We start from the raw sequence: 18,685 nt of genomic DNA, 5'->3' as shown, positions 1-18,685 counted from the left end.
ACATGGTACAATTTAAGCTTGTTATGGACAAAGAAATAGACTAGTTGCAAAAAAATGTTTTGAATTGGGGGAGAGTGGATTTTAGTAAAATAAGGCAGGATCTGGCCAAGGTAGACTGGGAATAGCTACTTGTGGGGAAATCTACAGAGGAGCAGTGGGGGGCATTCAAAAAGGAAATGGGGAGGGTACAGGCTCAACACGTTCCCACTAGGGTGATAGGAAGGAGTAACAAGCCCAGAGAACCATGGATGACCCAGAGATATTCAGGATACGATGAGAAGGAAAAGAGAGGCTTTCAGCAGGTACAAGGGAAGCAAATCAGCGAAGGCATTAGTGGAGTACAGAAAGTGCAGAGGGGAGCTTAAGAAAGTAATTAGGAGAGCAAAGAGGCGATATGAGAAAGCTCTGGCTGGTAAAAGTAGGGAAAATCCCAAGATATTCTGTAAGTATATCAATGGGAGGAGGATAACCAGGGAAAGAGTAGGGCCCATTATGGACCAGAGGGAAATCTATGGGGGGAGCCAGAGGACATCGGTAGAGTGTTGAACGAATGCTTCACATCCGTCTTCACCCAAGAGGAGGAGGATGAAAGTATCGAAGATGGGGAGAGACTGTGAGGTTCTTGAGCAAATTGATATACGGAGTGACAAAGTATTGGCGGTGTTGGCAGGCTTAAAAGTGGACAAATCTCCAGGTCCAGATGATTTGTGTCCTAGACTGCTGATGGAAACAAAGGAGGAAGATCGCAGGGGCTCTGACCCAAATTTTTAATTCCTCTCTGGCCATGGGGGAGGTGCCAGAGGACTGGAGAACAGCTAACATGGTTCCGCTATTTAAGAACGGTTGTAGAGATAAGCCGGGGAACTACAGGCCAGTGAGTCTCATGTCAGTGGTAGGGAAACTACTGGAGAAAATTCTGAAGGAGAGAATCGATCTCCACTTGGAGAGGCAAGGTTTGATCAGGGATAGTCAGCATGGCTTTGTCAGAGGGAGGTCATGCTTAACAAATTTGATTGAATTTTTTGAGGAGGCGACCAGGTGTGTAGATTAGGGTAGTGCGGTTGATGTAGTTTATATGGATTTCAGCAAAGCCTTTGACAAGTTCCCACATGGGAGACTTACAAAGAAGGCAAATGCACATGGGATACAGGGAAATTTGATAAGGTGGATTCAAAATGGGCTTAGTTGTAGGAGACAGAGGGTGATGACAGAAGGATGCTTTAGTGACTGGAAGCCAGTGTCCAGTGGTTGGATAGACTTGGGTTGTTTTCGTTGGAGCAAAGGAAACTGAGGGGCGACCTGATCGAGGTGTACAAGATTATATGGGGCATGAACAGGGTAGATAGGGAGCAGCTGTTCCCCTTAGTTGAAGGGTCAGTCACGAGGGGACCTAAGTTCAAGGTGAGGGGCAGGAGGTTTAGGGAGGTGTGAGGAAAAACTTTTACCCAGAGGGTGGTGACGGTCTGGAATGCACTGCCTGGGAGGATGGTGGAGGCGGGTTGTCTCACATCCTTTAAAAAGTACTTGGATGAGCACTTGGACACTGGCTTCCAGGAATCTGTGCTGGGTCCCCTATTATTCGTCATTTATATGAACGACATAGATGACACTTTGGGGGGGGAGGATTAGTAAGTTTGCGGATGACACAAAGATTGGCCGGGTGGTTAACAGTGAGGTTGAGTGTCTTGGGCTACAGGAAGATATAGACGGGATGGTCAAATGGACAGATAAGTGGCAGATGGAATTTAACCCTGAAAAGTGGGAGGTGATACACTTTGGAAGGAGTAATTTGATAAGAAAGTATTCAATGAACGGCATGACACTAGGAAGTTCTGAGGAACAAAGGGACCTTGGCATGTGTGTCCATAGACCTCTGAAGGCTGGGGGGCATGTTAGTGGTGTGGTGAAAAAGGCATTTGGGACACTTGCCATTATCAATCAAGGCATAGATTACAAAAGTAGGGAGGTCATGTTGGAGTTGTATAGAACCTTGATGAGGCCACAGCTGGAGTACTGTGTGCAGTTCTGGTCGCCACATTATAGGAAGGATGTGATTGCACTGGAGGGGGTGCAGAGGAGATTCACCAGGATGTTGCCTGGGATGAAACATTTAAGTTATGAAGAGAGGTTGGATAGACTTGGGTTGTCTTCGTTGGAGCAGAGAAGACTTAGGGGCGACCTGATCAAGGTGTACAAGATTATGAGGAGCATGAACAGGGAAGATAGGGTGCAGCTGTTCCCCTTAGTTGAAGGGTCAGTCACGAGGGGACATAACTTCAAGTTGAGGGGTGGGAGGTTTAGGGGGGATGTGAGGAAAAACTTTTTTACCCAGAGGGTGGTGACGTTCTGGAATGCGCTGCCTTGGAGGGTGGTGGAGGCAGGTTGCCTCATATCCTTTAAAAAGTACCTGGATGAGCACTTGGCAAGTCACAACATTCAAGGATATGGGCCAAGTGCTGGTAAATGGGATTAGGTAGGTAGGTCAGGTGTTTCTTACGTGTCAGTGCTGTCTCGATGGGCCTCTTCTGCACTGAGGGATTCTGTGAAGTAGCAAGCTTCTCATGATGGTGTCAGTTCTTTTCCACAGTTGGTTGGTACAAGGTGAGCGAGTGAGCTGAGTTTTTAAACTCCTTGATGTTGAGCATTATCCCACTTTGGTGCTGCATTCAGTCCAGCTAGACTGTTAGTTTCAGTTGCATCCCATAGGAGAGATGTAAAAATGAGCTTTCAACCCATGACTTTAACTTGAAAGGCAGATGCTACTGATCTGTACTAACTTGGTATTTTAATCATCAAAAATATTTTTTACATAAACTCAGGTGAACGACAGTTTGGGCCAACTGCTTAGAGTAGGAGGGGCAGGGCTCAGCTGTAGGTAGTTCGGCTGCCTCCCAATGCTCACACCTGAGAAAGAGGAAATGGGAGCAGGAAGAAAATTTGTTTTCGAGGACTGAAGGACAAGCCATTTGAGGGTGTTTCCCAGAGAACTCCCTTTTAATGTTTCAGCTTAGGCAGCTAATTACAGTTACACTATTTGCTTATTTTATGGGTTAAAATAACAAGCTTGCTTGTTCGCTGTAAAATTGGTTATGTTCTCTGACCAGTTGTCATGTAATGCGATAGATGTTCAGATACTTATCCCTAAAGCAGATTATCTTGTCATTATCGCTTTGCATTTTGAGAGTTCTCACTGCGTGCAAATTGGCTACTGTGCTCCCTACACTGCAACAAGTGGCTACACTTCAAAGTAACTCATTGTCTGTAAAGCACTTTGGGACATCCTGAGGTTGTGCAAGGTGCCATAGAAATGTACTTCTATCTATCCATCTACCAGTTGAGCTAGACAAATCCAGGTATCATGTAATGTAATAGGAATTCATCTCTGAATGGGCTGAGTGACTTGAATTTCACCATGGTTTCCTTGTCTGCTATTTCAGGTGTCACAGGAAGCCCTGGCATGAAATCCCCAATTACCATCATCACTACAAAAGTGATGACGTCAGGAACTGGAACACCGACGAAATTCATCACGGCTGTGCCCAAACTGCAAACAGGACAACAGGGACTCACCCAGGTTAGTACAGGATACAGACTGTTATGAATCTTTTTTTCTTTTATAAAAAATGTTCTTCCTTTCCTTCATTCCCCTCAAAAGAAATTATATATTAGATAACAATCTCAAATACGTTGTTGGGTCAGGCACTTTTAAATATGCTATGCACAAGACTTTTTTTTTGTCAAGAAGCCCTATTGTAGAAGGGAGGCAGTAGTATAGAGCTTAGCCTCTGTAGGGAGTATTCTGATTACTGCAGGGCACTTGGCAAAATCCTTATTAAGAATTTGAGAGAATGGAAGGAAACTTGATGGGGGAGGGGGAGAGAAGCAAAGTCCTGAGCACTGGGAAACACTGGGATGTGTGCACTCTAGGGCAATGGAGATGTTGGTAGGAGATAAATGGGTTGGAAAGTTTCCTGAATCTAAATATCCATCATCCAGAAGGTTGGAAGTTGTTTCTGATATTGTTTGCCTTGACAGTCAACTGTTGATGTGCTTTCTTCTTTGCAAGTCCAACAGAGACTATGCATCCCTGGCAGGGAAACTTATCACCTTCTTCCCTGGGGGTAGATATTAACTTTAAATGGGACCTGCTCTGATCCAAAGCTGTGCCAACGTTCTGGAGAATGGGATTAAGAGTCATGAAGAGCTTCATTTTACTGTTTTAACTATTTTGAGCATGGAAATTGATTTGTCTTGTATTTGCTTCTGTCTGTTTACGTAATTGAGCAAAATATCTTTTACGATACCTTTCTGTTCTCTTCCCCACCATCCCACTCACTCCCCAGGTATTGCTGAAAGGTGCTGCAGGACAGCCTGGCACTATCCTGCGAACAATCTCTGGGACACCAGTTAGTGGAGTCAGGCTGATCACCCCAGTGACCGTATCTGCCACCAAACCAGCACTCACAACTTTGGTAGTAAAAGGGACCACAGGTATGAACTATGCCATGTGTGGATAGTTTTTGTTAAGCTGTCTACTGACACCATCTACTTATGTATGTAATGCTTCTTAAATGTTATAAAATGTCCCAAAACGTTCCAGAGGCAAACACACCAAGCGGTGATGGGTCAAGGATTGAGGAAATTGAGCAAAGACATGGTCAAAAGGATAAGTTTTAAGCCTTTTTAAAAGACATCGAGAGGCTGGACAAAGAACTTTATGGAAAGCATTGTAAAATGGGGCCCAGCCAGCTAAAGGCCTGGCAGAAGGAAGAACTGAGGAGAAGTTGAGTTGGAGAATCAGAGGTTGGCACTGGGATGTAGAACTGGGGGAGATCGCAAAAGAAGTGAAGACTGAGAGGCTGTCTAAGGAATTATGGGGGCATTTAAGGATAATGAGTTTAACTGGTGAAAATAGGGACAATAAGGGAAAGGATGATTTTTCGATTTATTGCCAACAAGCATTGAACTGAAGGGAAGTGGTTATGGGATGATGTGTTTGGAAGGGAAAGGATTGAGGCTGGATCTTGTTAAAAATTTGAACTTGCTGTGATTGGGGAGCTGCTGGGGTAGGAAAGAGGAGCTCACCAAGTGGAGTATCATTTTTAGAGATTTAAAAAAGCCATTAACTCTGTGTAGACTTGAAGTTGGAGATGTGGATGACTTGGAGCATGTGAAAGGGTCAGAGGGAATAAGTTGCCACTGAGAGAATATGTGTGGGTTGTCCTTGCCTTTCAGAATAATTATGTAGTAGTAGGGAAGATATGGCCACTTTTGCATTTACCCAGTCAGATATGGTGATTAGCAGGGCAGCAGGTGCAGTCAAGCCTGTAGCCTGCAATTTGTGCATGGAGAAATGTTAATTCTGCCATGGGGAAATGGTTGGTGAGAGATAGAGGTCGCAAGGAAATTGAAGCCAGAGGCAGGGAAGTTGTTGAGCAGATAAAGAGCAGTGGCAGGTGGAGGGTCAGAGGACAGGAAGCTGACAATACAGCTGAGATGCAGGCAGGCAGCAAGATGTCACTGGTTTTTCAGTAGAACATAGATAATGAAGGGAGGGAAGGAGTCACTCTTTGTGCTAAGTGTCAGTAATGCCCAGGATGACTAAACAGCAACAACTTGCCCTGATTTATTGCCTGTAACGTGGTGAAATGACAAAAGGTGCTTCAAAGCAGGATTATAAAAGAAAGCATGATACTGCACCACATAAGGCAATGCTAGGTGCCTATGTTAGGTAACCAAAAGCTTGTTCAGAGGTAGGTTTTAAGAAGTGACTTTAAAGGAGGAAAGCGAGGTAGAGAGGTTTAGGGAGGGAATTCCAGAGGGGCTAGGCAACTAAAGTCACAACTGCCAATGGTGGAGCAATTATGATTGGAAATGCGCAAGAGGCCAAAATTAGAAGAGCAGAGATGTTTTGGAGGGTTGTGCAATTGGAGGAAATTGCAGGGATAGGGAGGAGCAAAGCCATGGAGGGATTTGAAAACAAGTATGAGAATTTTGAAATCAAGACGTTACTTGACTATGAGCCAATGTAGGTCAGTAAACACAGGGTTGATAGGGAAATGGGACTTGGCTGCGAGTTATAACATGAGCAGCAGAGATTTGTATGGCCAGGAGTGCATTAGAATCGTCAAGCCTAGAGGTAATGAGGGCATGGATGAGCATTTCAGCAGCAGATGAGCCGAGATGGGTGAAGTCGGGCGATGTTACCAAGATAGAAATAAATGGCCTTGGTGTTGGCACAAATATGAGGTCAGAAGCTCAACTCTGGATCAGGTGTGACACCAAGGATGCAAACAGACTGGTTTAATCTCAAACTGTTACCAGGAAGAGGGCTGGAGTTGGTAATGAGAGAGCGGGAACTGAAAACTGTGTCTTCACTCTTCCCAATATTTAAATGGAAGAAATTTCTGCTCATCCAGTATTGGATGTCAGACAAGCAGTCTAATAATTTAGCAGCAGTGAAGGAATCGCGAGAGGTGTGGTGAGGTAGAGCTGGGTATCATCAGCAGTCATGTGAAAACTAGAACTGTTTGTACAAGTGACTTGGCCAAGGGATAGCATATAGATGATAGGAGATGACCATGAATAGATCCTTAAGTGACACCAGAATAACAGTGCAGGAGTAGGAAGAGAAGCTATTGCAAGTGATTCTCTGACTATGATTAGAAAGATGAGAATGGAACCACATGACAGTGGTCATACCCAGCTGGATGACAACGGAGAGGTATTAGAGGATATGGTGTGGTCAAGCGTGTCAAAGGCTGCAAACAGGTGGAGAAGGATGAGGAGGGAATATTTTCCTTTGACACAGTGTCATGCAATGTCATTTGTAACTTTGACGAGCTGTTTTAGTTCTGTGGCAGAGGTGGAAACCTGATTGGAGGATTCAAACATGAAGTTCCTGCAAAAGCTAAGAATGGATTTGGGAAATGACAACACATTCAAGGACTTTGGACAGGAAAGGGAAGCTGGGGTCCAGGCTTGTTATTAAGGAGAGGGGTCAGGAGAGGTATATAGCCTCATCTAAAAGGAGGCTGTGTATGATAATCTTGTTTGCACAGGAGGACAATATAGATTGAATGATTAGCAGGAAACCTACCAAGATGGTGGCTTGTGGACAAATCCTGCAGCCCGTACCGCATTGTCTCATAGAGGTCAGGAAGATCTTGCTTTTGATCCACCATTCTCTACTGAGTTAGACAAATTGTCCGTACGTCACTGTAATTAACTGTGACATACATGGACTAGAAATTGGAGAAATAATAGCAAGAGTTTGTGCTCATGTTCGCTACACAATCCCAGATCCCTCATGGAGGCTTGCTCCAAGGGTTATGCTCTTGCCTGTACTTGTACCTTCTTTAGGTGTCAGGCCAGAAGGGCAAAGAATGGGCGATGGCAATACAAAAAAACGGGTGAACTTGTCTAAAAATGAAAATTTGAACACGAGTCTACAAATGTTACTCATAAATCAATAAAAATCACTGGGCAGTTTAGTTCAATGCAACTTTAGCCTTTGGAGCTTGGAATTGATTGCAAGCTGCGTCGTTCAACGTATCTTTGACTTTTTATTGATTTTTTTTTTTGAAAATTGTTTGTTAGGTGCAAGTACATTGGGGACGATAGCAGGTACGATGGGCACCACACTTGCAGGAGTGTCCACTGTTTCGCCCACGCTCAACACGCCCATTGCCACCCTTGGCACCATCGCCAACCTTACTGGCCAGATAATCAGTGCATCCCCCAACACCACTCAGAAACTTACTGCTGTAACTGGAACAACTTCCACAGCTCCCATCATCACCATTCAGGTAGGAACTCAATTGGAGTAGACCATTATACCCTCACACCATTTTGCATCCCCGAAATTATGGAAAGCCCCAAACCTTGAAAATTGTTGATGTTGATCCATTTCAATGGGAATGTTGTGACTTTAGCAAGGTAGATCAGTGCTTGCCAAACTTCTTCCTGATGTGACCCCATTTTAATGCCTCAGGCTTTGTGTGATCCCAGAGTGAAAATTGGGGGTTGGGAGGGGAGCGTTATGGAGTTGTTAAGGGGACGGTGGGGTGGTTAAAACTGCTGGGTTTGCCCTGAAAAATCCGAAGGCCTCCCTTTTTGCAGGCTGCGGTAGTAGCAGTAGCCAGGCCTCACCGAGCAGACAATTAAGCCAACGCTCACTGTCGGGGAAAAGAAGAACATTTTAAGGGTCTTGCACCTGTCAAAACTCAGTCCAAGCTCAACAGCCACCACCGCTACCTCCGAGCTTACAACCCCAAAATCTCACCCTGTGACCCCATTGGGGCTCACAACCCATAGTTTGGGAACCCCTGAGGTAGATGGAAGTGGCTCAAGAGCCTGGCAGAGAGAACTTAGATAGGCTGGGAAAGATGGAGATTGCTTCAGGGGCTGATGCAGTACTCCTCTGCAGATGCTGGAATGTGTGAAGTAATACCATAGCAGATGAGGACACCAGTTGCTTTGATATTGACATTTTAATTTGAATTCCATTTCAGGATTCTAGCGCCAGCAGTATGTTTGTAGGTAAAAGTGCATAGCCAAGAAATTTGCTTAGTCGGTGTCTTTTTTAGGCGCTGAACAAACCTCTGAGCGTTCAAAACAGCAGGTGGGAATGCATCACATGCTGTATTGGTAAAGACACAAAAAAAATCATGTGGTGCCTGTTCTAAGAAATTATGAGGATCAGGTTCGCAGGCGGGTAGTTTGATGCGGAAACAAAGAACAGGAGACTAGCTTGCTAGGATAATATTATTTTATTTTGCTTGTTTCCTACCTAGCCTATATAGGATAGAAACCAGGTCCGATACTCACAACGGGTCTGGCATAATTGGCTATATACTTACTCCACGAATTACTGGAACTGGGAGCCGTCAGTTCTGCGGAGGTGCCGCCTGTGACCCACGCTCAGCGATTAGCTTAACCCGGAGCAGACTCCCCGAACTGGGGACTTTCCAGGCTTATATATGCGCTACTTGCCGAGTTCACTGAGTCCGCGTTGGGCACTCGTCCAACACATTGTTTAGTACTGGGCATTGTTCCCATGCGGTTTCGGCTCCGACTCCCTTCAGTAGATAACAGGAAGTCTCTTAGCAACGTCTTGTGTTCAAGGTCAACTGGTGCCTGGATCCAATCTTGCATGTATTGGGACACCATGTTAACCCCTTATATTACATTCCACTGATTGGCCCAATACATGTAACGATTATACAAATACATAATAATAAGCAATACATTGTTATAACATGTACATGTTTTGTTCCAGTTGCTGCCGCACACGGCAAACATACGTACAGGTCAGTATATTACAACAGGTCAGAATCACTAAAACTCCGATTAAAATGAACAACGGAGGAAATAGGGAACGTCGTGCCGTAGTTGACAGCCCATTGAACAGATCCCACCAGTGATGGGCGGATTCCACCTCTACTACATGAGCAGCGTGTACTACCTTTTGGCCATGTATAAAGGTGGACACAGTCACCCGGGTAACATTGATTTGATGTTGTCGCAATATCTGCTTTAGCTCTTCCGAGCGATCGAGGGCCTGTTTAAAACGCTCTAGCGAGATACTCCAAGGGTGCAGCCATACCTGCCACTGCATAGTGGTGAGGTGTTGCGTTCCGCTGTAATTGGTCAATAGGTAAGTATGGTTCTGCCACCGCCATCGATAGATGCCAGTAAGGCAACCTGAAAAAGGGGTCGTCGGGAGTAAGGCATGGGCATGACTAGTGGCCACACAGAGCGTATGGGGACCAATCTGCCACATCATATCTCGGGGTGCCTCAATCATCCATTCACACAAAGCCGTGTCTTCTGTAAGGCACGGGTCTCGATATCGATCCATCAACAGACAGGCCTTTCCTTGATCCGCCTGCTCACACGCGGACAAGTCATAGGTAAGATTGGTGTCCGGACTGAACCAATTCCCTTTTGTCTTGAGAAAGTAATATCCATCAGATGTAATGACCGGCAATACGTAATATCGGCACACCGTCACAAAATCAGTTACATTCAAGGTTACAAAATGTCCTTTACACAGCGTTGCATTACACCATGTTTTGTCCGGATAGGTGTTCATCCATAATTTCTCAGATACGTTCCACACCCCTCGCCAGGCCTGAACATTAGGCGAAGTGACTATTCGTAAAAATCGTTCTTTTTGCAAATGTGCATGCAGCATTTGGATACCGCAAATTGTCCAGTTCATCTGTACAGTAAAATTTTGGAACAGCCGTTGAGTCGAATCCCACACGTCCAATTCCCATTTTAAGGAATGCAGCAAAATTCGTGCAGTCTCTTCCTGCGTCATCATGGCCGACGGCATCCATCGGCCAATAGTGTACAGGCCTTGTGCAGTTGCTTGCCCCGTACTGGATAATTTAGTACGGGTCACTTCAGAGTCTATAGCATTGGATATCCCCATTACTGTCCCTGCCCCTCCTAACAAGGTATCGTACCATGCCCGTCGTCGCCGTTTAGGGTTACATTCGGGTATGACTGGCAGTCGGAAGGTGGTTGATGTTTTGGGATGCCAGACTCTCCCCTGATTAACCAGTCCATTGGGCCTCTGCCAGTGATTGGCGTCCCATTGGTAATCCTCATTTCGTCGTTGGCGGTAATAATAGTCCATTCAATACCACCCTCATGACACTGTCCTTCGGAACACATATTCACCCGGGTGTGAATGGTCAGTGCGCAGCCCGGGGCCACTGTTGTGTTTGCATCCTCAAAGCTGCCCTTGCATCGATACAACGTGCAATTGCTGGTGATAGTCATAATGTCACATCGTTGTCCGGAGGGGCACGTAAAATTGTCCTGCCTTCGCTCTTGGTCACTGGCTTCCCAGCTGACGATCTGTCCCAGAGCACCAGCATTGTGTTTCGTTTCTTCCGACCCGGGTCTTGACATACTCCGACCCAGGATTATAACCCAGATCGTGGGAGAATGTGTCCATAAGTCCCGGAAGGGCAAACTAATCCCAAGCCGGTTTTAACTGCCGTTGGCACTTGGGGCACCAACGTCCGGGTAGTCAAGGCCCGCAAATCAAGCCCCGCTGATGCCGGGGTGGCCCGGACTGGCAGTTCCGCTTCCGCATCGAATTTCCACATTTTAATGGGACACGCCTCGGGCGTGTCACATACCTTTATCATCCTATTTAAGGGTGTAACTCCATTCCCCAATGGACGATTGTTAATTTGTTTTACAACTCGGATGAGGTTCTTTTTCCAATTTGTCAAATCATTCGCCCCCCCCCGCCTTCCGAAGAGAGGACTTCAAGATCCCATTCATCCGTTCAATCAGTCCTGCTGCTTGCGGATGATACGGCACATGGTATATCCATTCGACATGATTATCGTTGCACCATTGCTTTATCCGCCCTCCCGTAAAGTGCGAACCGTTGTCGCTCTGGACCTGCATAGGCATCCCATAGAATTGTTCTATCATATCTAAACATCGCAGGGTTGCCTGCTGATTATTATGGCGACAAGGATGGGTCACCAGGACCCCAGACATGGTGTCCACTGCTGTGCAAATGTGCCTGCATCCCTGGGACGTGGGCAATGGGCCCACGAAGTCCATCTGCCAGCTTTGGCCGGGGCCTTCTCCTCGGTGAATGTGCCCCATCATATGCTGAGGCACTCCCTGTCTTTGGTGTTGGCATTGCTCACACTGATTCACTGCGGTTTTTACATCGTCTACCAGCAGGTCTATACCCCGATCCCGGGCCCATTGTAGAGTCCCTTGTACCCCCCAATGCCCAGCCTTTTGGTGTGCCCATCTGGCTAGGTCCACCGAGGTGTCCCTCTGTATTACCATAGCTCGAACTATGCCGTCAACATATCGGTTATGGAGGGCTTCTGCGTCATTTCGGGACGTGTGGGCGTCCACGTGTGTGATAAATATCCTTAAATGCTGGGCCTTCTCCCAAATTTCCTCCCACAGCGGCCTACCCCATACTTCCCGACTTTGGATCATCCACTGATTGGCCTGCCATGTGGGCATCCACTGAGTCATCCCGTTAACTACTGACCATGAATCGGAAAATAGGTGTACCCCAATAATTCCGGCCTGCATGATTACCATATGCACCGCCTTGAGCTCGGCCCACTGGCTGCTCTTACCCTCTCCCAATTCTTCCAATGTAATCCCTTGCTTTGGATTATACGCAGCGGCCTTCCACCTACGCCGTCCTGACTTCCATTGAGCCGAGCCGTCCACGAACCAAGCAGTGGCTTGCTCTTCCGACGTCAGCTCATCGTACCTTTTCCCAAGTTTCACAGGTGATTCTGTGTATTCAATCACCTCGAATCTCACTTCCCCTCCCTCAGGGGCCTCCGCCACTTGCTCATGTAAGACTGACACCCCCTTCTGCCCAGTCTTCACCCTTTCTGACACATACCATTTCCATTTGATGATACTACTTTCTTGGGCCGTCCCTATCCTATGTGTAGTGGGATCACTCATTACCCACGGGAGAATGGGTATAGCCGTTCTCATAATTACTTCGTGTCCCGCTGTCAGGGCCTCGGTTTCCACCAAGCTCCAGTAGCAGGACAACAGTTGTTTCTCAAAGGGGGTGTACCTCCCCCCCGCCGGGGGTAGTTTACGAGACCAAAACCCCAACGGCTTCCTTACGCGTCCTTGTTTTTGCCATAGACTCCAATTTGCATAGTCTCCCTGTGCCGAAACCTGCAATTCGACCGGTCCTGACTGTATTTTTCCTAGGGATACAGCCTGCTGTATCGCTTGTTTGGCCATCTCGAAGGCAAGTTGATGGTTGTTAGTCCATTCAAACTCTGCCTTCTTCCTGGTAATTTGGTATAATGGTCTCAGTATCTGTCCCAAATGTGGTATATGTTGCCTCCAAAAGCCAAATAGTCCGATAAATTGCTGTACGTCCTTTTGCGTGTGAGGAACTGCGAAGGCCTGAATTTTATCCCTGGCCTTCTCGGTAACTTCTCGTTCCCCTTTATTCCAAATTATCCCCAGGAACTTCACAGTCTGGGAAGGCCCTTGTATCTTTGCCGGGTTGATTTCCCATCCGTACCCCTTCATGTGTTGGACTAATGCGTCCAACAGTGTTTGTATCTGGGCCTGCCCACTACCTTGTATCATTATATCTTCAATGTAGTGGGAGACCATTACATGGTCCGGCACTTCGAACCTTGCCAAATGTTCCGCCACTATCCTATGACATATAGTGGGGCTGTGCAGATAGCCTTGAGGCAACCGTGTGAATGTGAACTGTCTACCTTCCCACGTGAAGGCAAACTGTTCCTGTCTATCTTCGGGGATTGGGATAGTAAAAAAGGCATTAGCTAAATCGATCACTCCGTACCAAGTACCAGGGTGATGTTGTATTCGTCCTATAATGGTAACGGCGTCAGGTACCGCCGCCGTCAGGGCAGGGGTATGGCGGTTCAATTGCCGATAGTCCACCGTCATCCGCCAGGATCCATCAGCCTTACGGACCGGCCACAACGGGTTATTCCAAGCAGTCGAACACGTTTTTAGTACCCCCGCTTCTAAATATTCCTTAATGGTGGCGGAGATCTCTTTGTGCCCACCAGGAATTCTATACTGTCGCAGGCTGATCACCTTTTCGGCTATTGGGATGGGAAAGGGGTCCATTTTCACTTTTCCCACCAATACCGTGCGACAATGGATTAAGGTTCCAAATTCAAATTTGCCGTGTCGCAGGTATAAGGTTAGCCCTGCCAACACGTCCATTCCTAGGATCCACTCGCGGACCGGTGTTATGATTACCGAATGGGTCCTGATCGGCATTGCCCCTATCCCTAAGGGTAATTGCACCATTTTTCCTTCTATTAAGTTTCCTCCCAATCCCACTAATGTGACTGGGGTTCCTTTAAACTTATGGGGAGTTCCATGGATTAGGGTGGCCTCCGCCCCAGTGTCCACTAGAGCCATAACCGTCTGAACAGATTTGCGCCAATAAATGGTCACCGCCACATGTGGTCTGATGTCATCGGCCGACCATTGGCTCGTTTGTGGGCAAATCTTCAGGGCTTGGCCCAATCCCTATTGGTCCTCCCACTCGTCCTCTTCTGACAACGCCGGGTACAGGCGTTTAGCACCCCTTCCTCTCTTATTCTTCCCCTTCTTATTCGCATTGCGAGTGCGCCGGTCTACCTTGCAACATTCCCTGTAAGGGGTTGTCACCTCTCCTTCCTCCTCCTCGGAGGACTCCCATTGCGGTCGGGTGGGGGTTTTCCCTCTATCTGAAGCAACGTTCCCCGCCTCCCTGAACTGGCATTTCTGTATTAGTAGCTCTACCAATTCCTCTGCCGTCACCCGTGGTTCACGGGCCTCAGTTTCTACCCTGGACACTTTAAGTCCCTTTCGTTTACACATTTCCTGCAGCTCTCTCGTGGGTCTCCCATCAACGTCCGCAACCGGGACTTGTGCTTGCATCAACGCTTGCCATAGGGCTCGGCGGGAGGGTCCGGGGTTGGCTCCTTGATTGGGGTTGGATCTAGAGTCACCTCGAGTTTCCGAGCGACGTCCCTCCCTAGTCCCATTATTACCCCGGCCCTGCGCCCCCCAGTCTCCCAGTCCTCCCATCTCCCGCATCATACTCCGAGCCTCCCCCAACGTTTCTCCTTTGCCACTCAACATTATGGTAAGTAGTAACGGCTTATAATGTGGGGGAGCCGTTTTTACCAGGTGATCCCTGGCTTGTTTGCTCACGTTGACATTTTCTACCTCATCCAAGACTCCTAACAACAAGGCATCCCGTACACATAGCCGGGTCAATCTTTGTATTCCTTCCTTAATCGTGGTCCATATTCCTTCCAGGGGTGGCCAGTCAGACGGGAACGGGTATTGTTCTGCTACCGCTCGGGCGTACATCCCGAACAGAGTCCCCGTACCCCTCTCCCCTACCATATCTTTGGCCTGTCGTCTATATGCCAGGTCTATTGCCGCATCTTTGGCCAATCCCCCAAATTTGGGCGCATCCTGAAAGTCTACCTGGACTTGCTGTCCTCCTTCTTCCAAAAGCCTCACCAACCACAATTCAATGGGCTCCCCAGGATTTCGGCGGGTCTTTTGAGTAATGTATAATACTTCCTCCGTAGTAAAATCCTCCGTTAACTCGGAGAATTCCGGAGGAGGTTGCAACTGGGGGATCTCATGATGGATAGGCTCGCCTCGCTCGTTTCGTTGGGGATTTCCCTCATCATCCAACAACACTTCAAACCTAACAGGAGGCCGTCTCTGAACCTGTTTTCTCCGGACGACCGGATTCGCTCGCACCTGGGGTGGCAGCTCATCTTCGTACTGATCATCCGAGTCCCCCCATATATTCCCGTCCCAGTGGTCAATATCCCAGCCGTCCCCATTATTTAGCTGTGCCACAAACGCCCTTATTTGAGTGGGGTTCACGGAGCGCGGGCGCTTTCGCTCACTCTTCCGCTTACTAGACGACAAATGTGTGATCGCCCGCCCCGCTAATTCCGTTAGTGCTGCTATTTCTGCCTTTAGTTTTATAATTTCTTGTCTTAACACGGAGGCATCCCCGCTACTGAGCCCCTGCTCATGCTTAAGGGTTGCTATTTCAGCCTCCAACTTCTGACGCCTGTCAGACTGCTGCTTACAAGCCGCCGCACAAGCCCACATCCGCCTCTGGATCCCTGGCAAGGGGTTCCTTGAGGGGACCGGGATTTTCTCAAGGGTGGACAGCAGCGACCCTGGGGTGGTTCCTACGCCTTCGGCCTCCCAGTTTTCCGGTCGCCCCCCACCCTTCCGCAAACAGGCCGCTACACTATGCCACGGCCCTTGCCATCCTGGGACCGCAACCGCCTCGGCCTGCCCTTCTGGTTTCTTATTCCTTTTCCCAAACATTGTTTCGCATCAAAATCCCTCCTCAATTGCGATTGATCCTGCCGACTACGCCAAAATGTTCTAAGAAATTATGAGGATCAGGTTCGCAGGCGGGTAGTTTGATGCGGAAACAAAGAACAGGAGACTAGCTTGCTAGGATAATATTATTTTATTTTGCTTGTTTCCTACCTAGCCTATATAGGATAGAAACCAGGTCCGATACTCACAACGGGTCTGGCATAATTGGCTATATACTTACTCCACGAATTACTGGAACTGGGAGCCGTCAGTTCTGCGGAGGTGCCGCCTGTGACCCACGCTCAGCGATTAGCTTAACCCGGAGCAGACTCCCCGAACTGGGGACTTTCCAGGCTTATATATGCGCTACTTGCCGAGTTCACTGAGTCCGCGTTGGGCACTCGTCCAACACATTGTTTAGTACTGGGCATTGTTCCCATGCGGTTTCGGCTCCGACTCCCTTCAGTAGATAACAGGAAGTCTCTTAGCAACGTCTTGTGTTCAAGGTCAACTGGTGCCTGGATCCAATCTTGCATGTATTGGGACACCATGTTAACCCCTTATATTACAGTGCCCATGCCCAAAATGGGTGTTAAACCCCTTATTTGCATATGCAAAAGATATGGAGCATGCTTGAGGTAGCCACTGGAAGGTGAGTTTGGCAGGAGGTAGCTCCCAGGGGAGAGATATGGTCTTAATGGAACTGCCTGTTGGGCCACAAACAACTAGGTAAGATTGTAAAATATTCTTGGCTGAATGTGGAGCCAGGAGGAGCAGGCTCAATCTTCAGTGCAAAATAGATTGCAAGCTGCCTGTTACTGTCCACCGCTTGGCAGCTCGTTGGAAATGAGGCCGAGTATTGTGGCTCACCACTTAAGAGCAAGATTTGATTCCTGTGCTAATCTCCCAAGTGCTCAAATAAATTGGTGCACCTGAATTTCTAGGCCTATGATTCCCTGCCAGGACAAGGGAAACCAGGGTTAGTAGTGTCATTGGAACAATAGGATTTATGGATGATACTATCCCAGAATGTGAATTAAAGAGACAAATATAGAGACCACCAAATTCCACCCTGGCCCATGGCCAGTTATAATACCCTCCTCCTGGACTGAAATACTTGGTCTGAACAGAGCTAGTCTATATTTCAGTTGGCATTGTATTTACCCACTGATCCATCATCCTGATCTGTCAAAAAACCCAAAATACTTCCTCTTTTTGATACCATTGCTTTTACTATCTTGCCAAGCACCTTCCATTCATAGTTTAAAATGGGTGAAGTACACTGAACTGGTGGTATGGTCTCTCCTTTTTGCATCTTCTCACTTGTGCCTGTGAATTCCTTTCAGCCTGTGTCAGAACCAAACCGGGTTACGATTGTTGCCTCCCCCAGTGGCATGGTGACGCAGCAGGCACAACAGCTTGTAAATTCAGGGTCAGCTTTGGTTGCAGCACCTCGGGTCGCTACGGTGAACTCAGAAACTCAGACCCACAAACTCGAGTTCGTAGAAATGCCAGTCAGGTGTTCAAATCCTCCCCACGAGACGTCAGAAACCAACACCACCAACACATCTACAACCACCACGGCAAACATTGCGGCAAACCAAGGCAAGTGTGAAGCAGGAATGAGAACGAGTTTGGTTTATTGATTTACTCATTATTTTTGCATAACTGATAAGTGAGTTAACTACTTGTAACTGAGTAATGAGTATTAGCTGTGGCTCAGTTGGTAGCAGCCTTGTGTCTGACACAGAGATTGTGGGTTCAAGTCCCACCCCAGGGACCTGAGCACACAAATGTAGGCTGATGCTCCCAGTACTTAAGGAGTGCTGCACTGCTGGAGATGTCTTTACAATGAGACTAAATCAAGGCCACATCTGCACACTCATGGCATTATTTTGGAGCATGTTTGGTGTCCTGGTCAATCAATAAAACAAAAGCAGATTATTCTGGTCATTATCACATTACTGTTTGTGGGACCTTGCTGTGTGCAAATTGGCTGTCACGCTTGCATTACAGCAGTGACTACATTTCAGCAGCACTTCATTGGCTGTAACATGCCTGAGGTTGTGAAAAATGCTATGTAAATGCAAGTCTAATGTTGGAGATGAATTTATCACAAGGGAAGCTTGTGATGAAATCTGTTGTCTTGTATGTTTTTTATTCTTTTTCTTCCCCCTCCAACTCTACAGTCCAGCCACCTGCTATGAACGCACAAGGTATCCCTGAAAGTGTACACGGTGAAACAGCAACAGCAGGAACAACAAACACTGCAACCACAGCATCTACAGCTCAGAGTGGGGCGGTTACCATGGTAACACAGTCCACACCTGCACCTGGACCCTCCACACAGGTAGGGCAAGGAAGAGATACATAGGGGTATGAAACTGGTACAGGAAGGTGGGCTTCAACCCTGGTGAGTGCCTACTCACTAATTAGATGCTATTAGGTAATGGGCAGTTTCCTATGGTGCAAAATCTACTGTAAACTTGGCAACTCTATACCTACATTTTTATTGTGCACATGGGTCATCTTCTGATGCAGTTTTAAAAGTTGCTCTCTAGTTTCTGAGAGAGTCGAATGGGTAAGAGTAGATAAATTGGTACGATTCAGTCTGCTAAACATGAGCTCTGCCAGTGATGGGAGAACTGCACTTAAAGATGTTACTCTCGGATGTAACATTGCACTGTGTAGATCTTGCTTGGTCTGTCTACATTTGAGAATTCGAGATTTCGCCTTGTGAATTGTTCATTCAACTGCCGTTAGATCTAGGGTAATGAGAAGTAGTGTGATTGATATTCCACTT

At 47.2% G+C, this 18,685-nt stretch overlaps 1 protein-coding gene across 4 annotated transcripts in view; it reads left to right on the top strand.

Annotated features, from left to right (window-relative positions):
* Nucleotides 1-18,685, top strand: part of LOC121279855 (host cell factor 1-like) — a 117,254-nt gene that overhangs the window by 52,411 nt on the left and 46,158 nt on the right. For all 4 annotated transcript variants that reach the window (XM_041191317.1, XM_041191320.1, XM_041191321.1 and 1 more), the window contains 5 exons: nt 3,438-3,574; nt 4,344-4,491; nt 7,600-7,808; nt 17,229-17,487; nt 18,072-18,232. In XM_041191317.1, coding sequence (XP_041047251.1) covers nt 3,438-3,574; nt 4,344-4,491; nt 7,600-7,808; nt 17,229-17,487; nt 18,072-18,232 — 914 coding nt within the window. The remainder of the gene's footprint in view (nt 1-3,437; nt 3,575-4,343; nt 4,492-7,599; nt 7,809-17,228; nt 17,488-18,071; nt 18,233-18,685) is intronic.

Source organism: Carcharodon carcharias, chromosome 7, assembly GCF_017639515.1.
Source record: "Carcharodon carcharias isolate sCarCar2 chromosome 7, sCarCar2.pri, whole genome shotgun sequence".
Taxonomy (NCBI): Eukaryota; Metazoa; Chordata; class Chondrichthyes; order Lamniformes; family Lamnidae; genus Carcharodon; species Carcharodon carcharias.
This window is presented reverse-complemented; position numbering and strand designations above follow the sequence as displayed.